The sequence below is a fragment of the Embiotoca jacksoni genome, unplaced genomic scaffold, assembly GCF_022577435.1.
Source record: "Embiotoca jacksoni isolate LCO1_2020_lvr unplaced genomic scaffold, fEmbJac1.0.p SCAF_100, whole genome shotgun sequence".
Classification (NCBI taxonomy): Eukaryota; Metazoa; Chordata; class Actinopteri; family Embiotocidae; genus Embiotoca; species Embiotoca jacksoni.
Window position 1 is genome coordinate 406,278 of NW_027185231.1, and position 11,223 is coordinate 417,500.

Consider the following 11,223-nt stretch of genomic DNA (forward strand, 5'->3'; position numbering starts at 1 on the left):
AAACATTGAACCATCTGAAGTGTTCATTAAACAAATATATATAGTATATAGATATTAAACAGAGTTTGTTCTCTCTGCAGTTTATCTGATGCAGGAAGAGTCAAGGACCAAACAAATAAATAAACTTGATGTATTTCTTTTGTACCAAACTGCGGCTGCAACACAAGTCAATTAATCATTTTCAAAAACCAAGCTGGTCATTAATATTAAGGTGAGTCACACCCAGGTGAACTTTAACCTTATTAAACAGGTGTGATGATCCCGGACGAACCCCCATTTTTGTCCCACCGATTAAAGACTGATGTGGAGGGAGTTCATGTCAGAGACACGTTTACTATTCAAACTTCAACTTTATTAAAACTATTAAAAGGAGAATCAGCAGATCGTCACATCTCAGAAATTTTAAACGTTGAATAATTCCACATGAAACATGAAGTTTCTGATCCGCTGTTTTTATAAATGTAGTTTAAACTGTGAGAACGTATCAATACTTTATAATCTCCTCGTTATGCACTTAAAATATCCATTTGCAAAGTAACCTGGAGATGTAGAGCAGTAAAATTTAATTGAATCTAATTTATATATTTAAATAGAGACAAATCACAACACACGTTATTTTAAGACAATAAAGTCCTGAGAACAGAACTTTAGAACTTTATACGGAGGAACACAACAATTCAACAGTTTACAAATACCGTGGACTGTGTGTTAGTGTGTGTGTGTGTGTGTGTGTGTCTGTGTGTGTGTGTTAGTGTGTGTGTGTGTGTGTCAGTGTGTGCATGTTAGTGTGTGTGTGTGTGTGTCAGTGTGTGTATGTGTTAGTGTGTGTGTGTGTGTGTGTGTGTGTGTGTGTGTGTGTGTGTGTGTGTGTGTGTGTGTGTCAGTGCGTGTATGTGTGTGTGTGTGTGTGTGTGTGTCAGTGTGTGTATGTGTGTCAGTGTGTGTCAGTGCGTGTATGTGTGTCAGTGTGTGTGTGTGTGTGTGTGTGTGTGTGTGTGTGTGTGTGTGTGTGTGTGTGTGTGTGTGTGTGTGTGTGTGAGTGTGTGCTTGGTTGCATCCTTGATTGACACTTTCCTGTGACTCTGTTCTGCCTCTGTGGACTTTTAAGAGGAAATTAACTGCCCCCCATCCCACTACCCACCCAACATGCCCTGAGGCAGAGTGTGTGTGTGTGTGTGTGTGTGTGTGTGTGTGTGTGTGTGTGTGTGTGTCTCACTGTGTGTGTCCACTCAGGGATCATTAGCGCTCTCTTCAAGCGGCTCTCAGAGTCCTTCGTCGTCCACTTCTACCTGTCGACCTGCTGACCTCTGACCCCTGACCACTGACCCTCACAGCTGACAGCAGACTCAGATCACAAACACATAACCTGAATATTAATAAAACCTGAGGGTGTGTGTTCTTGGATTAGTGTGTGTGTTCCTGTGAGCGAGTGTGGTTCACTGAGTGTGCGATGGTGTGAACAATCACCTGTGTTAATGTGTGTTTAATAAACACGTTGAACGACTGAACGATGATTCTTTTGATTGGCAGTTAAACTGACTGTTGATAGGAAACGTCGTCCTCAAGGGAACGCTTGTTAAGTTGTTGTATTTAATATTCATTTTCTTCTCTTTTAATTTAAAGAGTCAGGTGGTCAGGGGGACTCAGCTCACCTCTGGGGGGGCGGAGTCAGGTGGTCAGAGGGACTGAGCACACCTCCAGGGGGGGGCGGAGTCAGGTGGTCAGGGGGACTCAGCTCTCCGACAGGGGGGGGGGGGCAGGTAAACAGGTAAACAACAGAACATGTGTCCAATAACAAGTAGCTACCTCCTGACACTTCAGTCAGAGTCCAGATCATCAACCATCTCAGTTTAGCATGTTGATGCTAACATTAGCAGCAAACACAGAGCGCCGCCGGGGCTGATGGGAGATTTAAACCTTAAAGTCCAGAACAACAAACAGCTCTCAGTTCAGAGGTCCATAGGAGGAATGGAAAGTTTTAGGGCCCTCGGTTGGAGGACGATGTGAAACCTAATGGATCAAAGGATTAAAAACTAACAGATGAGTTCAGTCGAAAAGTTTCTGAGAACGTTGATCTTCTCTGACAAACTTTTATCTTCAAGTTTCTACTCATTCAATAAAGTTTCATTAAATAAAAGATGAAACAGAAGTGAAACTCTCTGACTGGAGGATCTGTTAGTATTAAAGTCAAAGATCAGTTCTCCATCTGTCCTCCATTAACTGTTACTATGACAACCCTCAGGGGGAGGAGGGGCAGCCCAGCTGAGGTCCAACTCTGAGTATGTCATCGTATTCATCATGAGCTCTAATCAATACACACACACACACACACATGCACACACACACACGCACACACACACACACACGTTGGGCGACATGGTGGTGCAGTGGTTAGCACTGTCACCTCACAGCAGAAAGGTTCCTGGTTCGAATCCGGTCCTGGGCCTTTCTGTGCGGAGTTTGCATGTTCTCCCTGTGCTTGCGTGGATTCTCTCCGCATTCTCCGCTTCCTCCCATCATCCAAAAACATGCACCTCAGGTCAGTTTACCTGGTGCTGTGCTAGTGGCAGCCTGCTGCAGCAGCTCCCCCCTGAGAGCTCCCCTGCTGTAGTGAAGACATTTCCACTCGGGGATTAATAAAGTGTATAAAATAAAAAAAAAAAACACACACACACACACACACACACACTGAGGCCCCGGGGGGCCAACAGTCTGTCTCCTCCATCTTCTCCTGATCAATATTTAATGAGGTGATAAAAAGTCTCACACTCAACAAATGCAACAGTAGACAGACAGCCTCTCCTCCTCTTCCTCCTCTTCTTCCTGCTCCTCCTCCTGCTCCTCCTCCTCCTCATCAACAATAGAACTCTAATGAAAACTTACTGGACCTCATTATGAGTCTGCAGGTGCACGCCGCGGTTAATCCCGCTCAATTAGCGCACGGCCCCGCGCACACCGACAATACAGCGAGGCGGCATCGGGGGCGCGCAATCTGTCAGACGGGACAGAGCTCACGGTCATGTTTTAGTTTAGATCCGGTTACATCCGGTTTAAAACGAGACAAAAAACAACATGAATTAAAAACTTCATCAAAGTGATCAAAGTAAATATTATGATTATTATGATTATTAGAGTAAGTGTAAAGACCTGCTGACAGATTCTATTTAAATGAACAAACTAATAAGCTGCATCTGAGTGAAGAAACACTTTCTGTGTTTTTAAGTTCTTACTGAGATGAATGAATGAATAAACTTGTAGGATTCAACATGCGCAAGAAACAAAAGTTAAAATCTTTGTTTCAACTTTTTACATGTTTTCTTTTCTTTTTTTTATTCTTAGTAGTTTTCAGAAGAATTTAAAAAATAAAACTAGTTTTAAATTTTTTTATTTTAAAACCTACAAAATAGATTTAAAGCAAACTGTAACAGAAAAACCAACAGACCTGATTTTTTTACAGATTAAATAATAAATGTTTCACACAACTGCAGCAACTGTTGATGATAATATTAATAATAATTATAATATTAATAATATAATATTAAAGTACAAAAAACACCGTTCAGACCCCCCTCTCCCTCCACACACACATACTTTTAAATAGACTGTTTCTGAGATGATTAAATCCTGATTCTTCCATTGATTAATTTATAACTTTATTTATACAGAAAGCTACTTTTCAAAATAAAGTTTGTTATGATTGAACACTTCAGAGATGAATTTTACTGAACTGTTAACACTTTAAAAATTAGTTTTATTTTGAGAAATGCCACTATCCTTTAAAAATAAAAGTTAATTCAGCAGGTTCATTTTTGATAATTTATAACTTTATAAATGAATCATATTTTGAAGTTCCTTTGTCTCTTCAGCTCCTCGTTAACAGTAAAACAGCAGAAACAGACGATCTTTGTGTTTCCACCTGCTGCTCTGAACAGGCCGTTATCTTATTAATATTAATTATAATAAACAGTCACGAGCCCTTTTGTCACAGAGGACTCGGATTAAAGCACAACACGTAGGCACGTGACTAATAGAAACGTTATAACTTTATTTCGTAGAAAACTGCTGCAGAGCAAATAGAATAAAAAAATAATCTCTTTATGTACAAAATACAGATTCATCGCGTGACCAAACAAAGGCAATAAATAAAAACAACAACAATCTAACGTGTGTGTGTGTGTGTGTGTGTGTGTGTGTGTGTGTGTGTGTGTGTGCGTCCTGATGGATGACTGCAGCTCCATTCATTCTTTTGTCACGCGCTGTTATGCGCTGAACTACAAATTGTAAAATTGACTTTTCACCTCCTGCAGGGGAGGGGGGGGAGCAGTGGAAAGTGCAAGAAATTTACCAAATAAAATAAACAACTAAATACAAATTAAATTATTTCATTTACAATCCGACACGTGAAGAAGAAACGAGCTCATAAGGCAAAAATGGTTCCGTCTCATTATATCAGTCTTATTAAGTCCAGCAGAGACTCTCCGTCCTACATGTCTCTATGTCTCTGGACCGGGACTCCGGGGGTCCTCTGCGGGTCCCCTGGTCTCCTCCGGGGCTCCTGGATCAGTAGATGCCCGGCACAAAGCTTCGGAAACCGAACAGCGCGTCCTGCGGCCGGAAGCTGTAATCGTCCGGAGCGCCAGGGCTGCCCGGGCTGGAGGCACTGTACGCCGGGGAGGAGGAGGACGAGGAGCCGCTGGAGCTCCAGGAGCAGGCGTCGCTGCCGGGGCTCGGGACGTCTCCGAGGCACGCGGCGCTGAGCCGCAGCGGAGCGTCACCGGTCTTTCCCGCCTGCAGGTCGGCGATGCGGATGGTCTCCGACAGCGCCCAGATGTAGTTGTGCGCAAACCGGAGCGTCTCGATCTTCGTGAGTTTGGTTTCGTCCGGAAACGCCGGCAGGACGCCGCGCAGCTCGTCCAGCGCGTCATTCAGGTTGTGCATCCGGTTCCTCTCCCGGTCGTTGGCCTTCAGCCGCCGGTTCTTCTTCACCCCCTGCACAGGGACCTGGCCGCGCGCGCGGCCGCGGCGCCGCTTCTTCTGCTGCTGCGGCGGCTGGTCGGGCGGCGGCGACGTGGAGCGGCGAGAGTCCTCGTCGTCGGTGAGCGGGAAGAAGTCGCAACTGTTGCTGTCGATGTCGGAGAACACGGAGTCCATGACGGCGGAGAACCGGAGCCTGGAGCAGGAGAACCGGAGCCTGGAATTCTGAGTTCTGGTCCGGACCGGGTCTCTGCAGCAGGACGGGCGGCACGCGACTCAGTGAGTCTCTCTGCTCTAGTTCAGCTCGTGCGAGCCGGTGAGCCTGGCACACGACCGGCCTCAGCCCGCTTTTATACGGTGGACAGGACAATGCCCCCCCCCCCCCCCCCCCCACACACACACACACACACGCACACACGCACACACCCCTCGCGGCAGGTCTGCCCCGTGCCGCCGAGCTGCTCATTAACATAATGATGCCTGCGGTGTCTGTTCCTCCCGCACTGAGAAGCGTGCCGGTAATCACGGCCAGCCAATCACAGGAGGTGACCGGCCACGCGAACGACACGCACGGACCCCCCCCCCCCCCCTCCCCCGTGGGACAGAAAGGACTAAACCTGCTTTCAGAGTTAAAACCAAATACAGAAAAAAAGAGAGAAGACCCCGCCCCCACGCCTGCGGAGACACTCCGGAGAGTTCACCAATCATCCATCCATCATCCATCCATCCCTCCCCCCTCCATCCTTCCATCGTCCATCCATCCCTCCCCCCCTCCATCCATCCATCCATCATCCATCATCCATCCATCCATCCATCCATCCATCATCCATCCATCCGTCCATCCATCCATCCATCCATCCATCCATCATCCATCCATCCATCCATCCATCATCCATCCATCATCCATCCATCCATCATCCCTCCACCTCTACGTCATCCACCAATAGGAAAGTTCTGCAAAGAACAAAGATTAGTTATTTCTGATGGAGATCTCAATTTAATCGTTTTTTCATCAGCAATCAGATAATCGATCAAACAGATAAATATGGATTTAAGTAGTTTTAAAATCCTTCACAATAAGAGCAGTGATATGACTGAGGCAGAAAGTAAAGTGATGAAGAGGAGCAGCTGATGGATGAAGACGTCTCTGAGGACAAACACTCAACAGGTGGTTTTATTAAGTCGGAAAAAAAAGTCAAAGAATTTCAAATTAACTGAACAAACAAAGATTAATTTCACTGCACTTTCAAAATAAAAGTGGGAAAACATGATTTCACAACAATAATTAAATGAAAGAATCTATTCTGGGTTTCATGATAAAGGTCAAAGGTGGGTTTAAAACAACACAAAGTTATTTATAAATCTGACAGTAACAGACATGATATACAAGCTGTTTTTATTTAAAGTACAGTTTAATATTTTTAAATAAACAATAAACAACCTGTTCGAATATTAAATGCTGAATAAAATGAACAGAGTTTGGTTGGTCAACGTTAAAACTTCCTTTAATGAGTGTTTCTGCACTGCTGATCTCAGAGAATGAAACAGGACCGACAGCAGAACCCTGAGGAGCTCCAGAGTCCTCAGCAGAACCACCATGTGAGATCAGATCCAGAGAGGCCATCTGAAACGGATCAGAACCCGGACTTGGTGTCAGTGTTCAGATGGAGTCTTTGTGTGTCTTTTCTTGCAGATGGAGCTGGAAATGTTTTTTAAAGACATCTTTATGAGACAGCCGTACAATTTTCCATTAATTATTCCATTTAGGGCGCTCGGAGCTCAGCAGAGACCTGCAGAGTCTTTCTGCTGCAAGGAGGGAGGGGAGGGGGAGGGGGGTCATTTATAAATAATTACACAATGTTTAGAGTCTTCAGGCATGTATAATATATCAAAGCGATTAGAAGGTGAATTGTTCCATTGTGCCGTCCGCCCTGCTCCTCCTTTCACTACTCCGTCCTCCTTCGCCTCCTCGGCCCTTTGTGCTGCTTTCTTTCTCTATTGGCAGCTTTCTCATTCAAATGTCCCTCAGCAGGAACAAAACCAGAGTCGGGCTGCACACAAATCACCGCTGCAGCCGCTGCAGGGCCGGCACAAGCCTGCACGGCCCCCCCGACGATCCACTCCAACATTCACACATGTTTCTGGACACACGGATGAATCAGCAGGAAGGACGAAGTTAAAACGCAAATCTGGTGTTTAGGATTCATATTTATTCTGTAAAGAAACAAGAAGAGTGTTTTCAGATCAGAACAAAAGAAAAGATTGAGGAATGAGGAGAAAGGAGGAGGGGGAGGAAGAACGAGGAAGGAGAAATGAGGAGAAGGAGGAGGAACGAGGAAGGAGGAGGAGGAAGAGGAAGGAGGAGAAATGAGAAAGGAGAAGGAAGGAGGAGGAGGAGGATTAAATCTAAAAGTCTTCGTGAGCCGAAACAAAACTAAAAGAAACTAAAGTAGGAGCTGAAGATTTCCAAACATGAGTCATGTTTACTTTTAATTTGTTTACTTCTCTGAATGAAGCTTCAGACTTTCAAAATAAAATGAATGTTCGCTGCAGTTTATACGTTCCAGTGTGAACTGACGTGAAACCAGATTCAGGACCTGAACCGTCCTCTGAATGCAGAAATAATAATAATAATAATAATAAAAACTGCAAGCAGTGATATGCGGGCCCTCGCATGCTACACGTCGGGGATGGCTTTTTTTGGCGGCATCTTCAAAAACTCGCATGTGCAAAGTTTCATGAGGTTTGGAGCATCGTTTGACCTGAAACATCAAATTCCTGTGTCACAGCTAAACATCAAACTTAGCCGCATTGCCCTGGTTATATATATATAGATATATATGTATATAGATATATATATATATCTATATATATATAGATATATATATATAGATATATATATATCTATATATATATATATCTATATATAGATATATATATACTATATACATATATATATATATATATATATACTATATACTGTATAATCTATACTATATACAATATACAATATACTCTATACTCTATACTTATATACTATATACTCTATATTATATACAATATACTCTATACTCTATACTTATGTACTATATACTCTAGAATATATACTCTATACTATATACAATATACTCTATACTATATACAATATACTATATACTATATACAATATACCACCAACCTTCCGATTAGTATGCAACCCACTCTACCGACTGAGCCACAGACCCCCCTATACTATATACTATATGCAATATACAATATACTGTATACTATATAATATATACAATATACTCTATACTATGTACTCTATAATCTATACTCTATACAATATACTATATACTATATACAATATACTCTACACTATACGCTCTATACAATATACTCTATACTAAATACTATATACAATATACTCTGTACTATATACAATATACAATATACTCTATACTATATACTATATTCTCTATACTCTATACAATACACTCTATTCTATATACTCTATACAATATACAATATACTATATACAATATACTAGACACAATATACAATATACTCTACTATATACTCTATACTATATACTATATACAGTATAAAATATACTCTATACTATATACTCTATACTATATACGCTATACTATATACAATATACAATATACTCTATACTATATACTCTACTCTATACAATATACTCTATACTATATACAATATACTCTATACTATATACTCTATACAACATACGCTATACTATATACAATATACTCTATACTCTATACTCTATACTCTATATTCTATACAATATACTCTATACAATATATTCTATACTATATATTCTATATTCTATACTCTATACTATATCCAGTATACAATATACTCTATACTATATACAATATACCACCAACCTTCCGATTAGTATGCAACCCACTCTACCGACTGAGCCACAGACCTCCCTATACTATATACTATATGCAATATACAATATACTGTATACTATATAAAATATACAATATACTCTATACTATGTACTCTATAATCTATACTCTATACAATGTACTATATACTATATACAATATACTCTACACTATATGCTCTATACAATATACTCTATACTAAATACTATATACAATATACTCTGTACTTTATACAATATACAATATACTCTATACTATATACTATATTCTCTATACTCTATACAATACACTCTATTCTATATACTCTATACAATATACAATATACTATATACAATATACTAGACACAATATACAATATACTCTACTATATACTCTATACTATATACTATATACTACATACAGTATAAAATATACTATATACTCTATACTATATACGCTATACTATATACAATATACTCTATACTATATACTCTACTCTGTACAATATACTCTATACTATATACAATATACTCTATACTATATACTCTATACAATATACGCTATACGATATACAATATACTCTATACTCTATACTCTATACTCTATACTATATACTCTATATTCTATACAATATACTCTACACAATATATTCTATACTATATACAATATACATTATACTATAAACGATATACAATATACAATGTACTCTATACAATATACTCTATACTCTATACTATATACTATATACAGTATACAATATACTCTATACTATATACAATATACTCTATGCTATATACTCTATACAATATACGCTATACTATATACAATATACTCTCTACTACATGCAATATACTTTCTACTATATACTCTATACTCTGTACAATATACTCTATACTATATATTCTATATTCTATACTCTATACTATATCCAGTATACAATATACTCTATACTATATACAATATACCATCAACCTTCCGATTAGTATGCAACCCACTCTACCGACTGAGCCACAGACCTCCCTATACTATATACTATATGCAATATGCAATATACTGTATACTATATAATAAATACAATATACTCTATACTATGTACTCTATAATCTATACTCTATACAATATACTATATACTATATACTATATACTATATACTATATACAATATACTCTACACTATATGCTCTATACAATATACTCTCTACTAAATACTATATACAATATACTCTGTACTATATACAATATACAATATACTCTATACAATACACTCTATTCTATATACTCTATACAATATACAATATACTATATACAATATACTAGACACAATATACAATATACAATATACTCTACTATATACTCTATACTATATACTATATACAGTATAAAATATACTCTATACTATATACTCTATACTATATACGCTATACTATATACAATATACAATATACTCTATACTATATACTCTACTCTATACAATATACTCTATACTATATACAATATACTCTATACTATATACTCTATACAATATACGCTATACTATATACAATATACTCTATACTCTATACTCTATACTATATACTCTATATTCTATACAATATACTCTATACAATATATTCTATACTATATACAATGTACATTATACTATAAACGATATACAATATACAATATACTCTATACAATATACTCTATACTATATACTATATACAGTATACAATATACTCTATACTATATACTATATACAGTATAAAATATACTATATACTCTATACTATATACGCTATACTATATACAATATACAATATACTCTATACTATATACTCTACTCTGTACAATATACTCTATACTATATACAATATACTCTATACTATATACTCTATACAATATACGCTATACGATATACAATATACTCTATACTCTATACTATATACTCTATATTCTATACAATATACTCTACACAATATATTCTATACTATATACAATATACATTATACTATAAACGATATACAATATACAATATACTCTATACAATATACTCTATACTCTATACTATATACAGTATACAATATACTCTATACTATATACAATATACTCTATGCTATATACTCTATACAATATACGCTATACTATATACAATATACTCTCTACTACATACAATATACTTTCTACTATATACTCTATACTCTGTACAATATACTCTATACTATATATTCTATATTCTATACTCTATACTATATCCAGTATACAATATACTCTATACTATATACAATATACCACCAACCTTCCGATTAGTATGCAACCCACTCTACCGACTGAGCCACAGACCTCCCTATACTATATACTATATGCAATATGCAATATACTGTATACTATATA

The 11,223-nt window shown here is 38.2% G+C and overlaps 1 protein-coding gene across 1 annotated transcript; it reads right to left on the minus strand.

Moving 5' to 3' along the window:
* Positions 1–4,444: 4,444 nt before the first annotated feature.
* On the minus strand, positions 4,445–5,248 carry neurog1 (neurogenin 1). Its single transcript, XM_069173144.1, has one exon. The coding sequence runs from the start codon at positions 5,149–5,151 to the stop codon at positions 4,561–4,563; it is 591 nt and encodes a 196-aa protein (XP_069029245.1). The 5' UTR covers positions 5,152–5,248; the 3' UTR covers positions 4,445–4,560.
* Between the last annotated feature and the right edge of the window lie 5,975 nt (positions 5,249–11,223).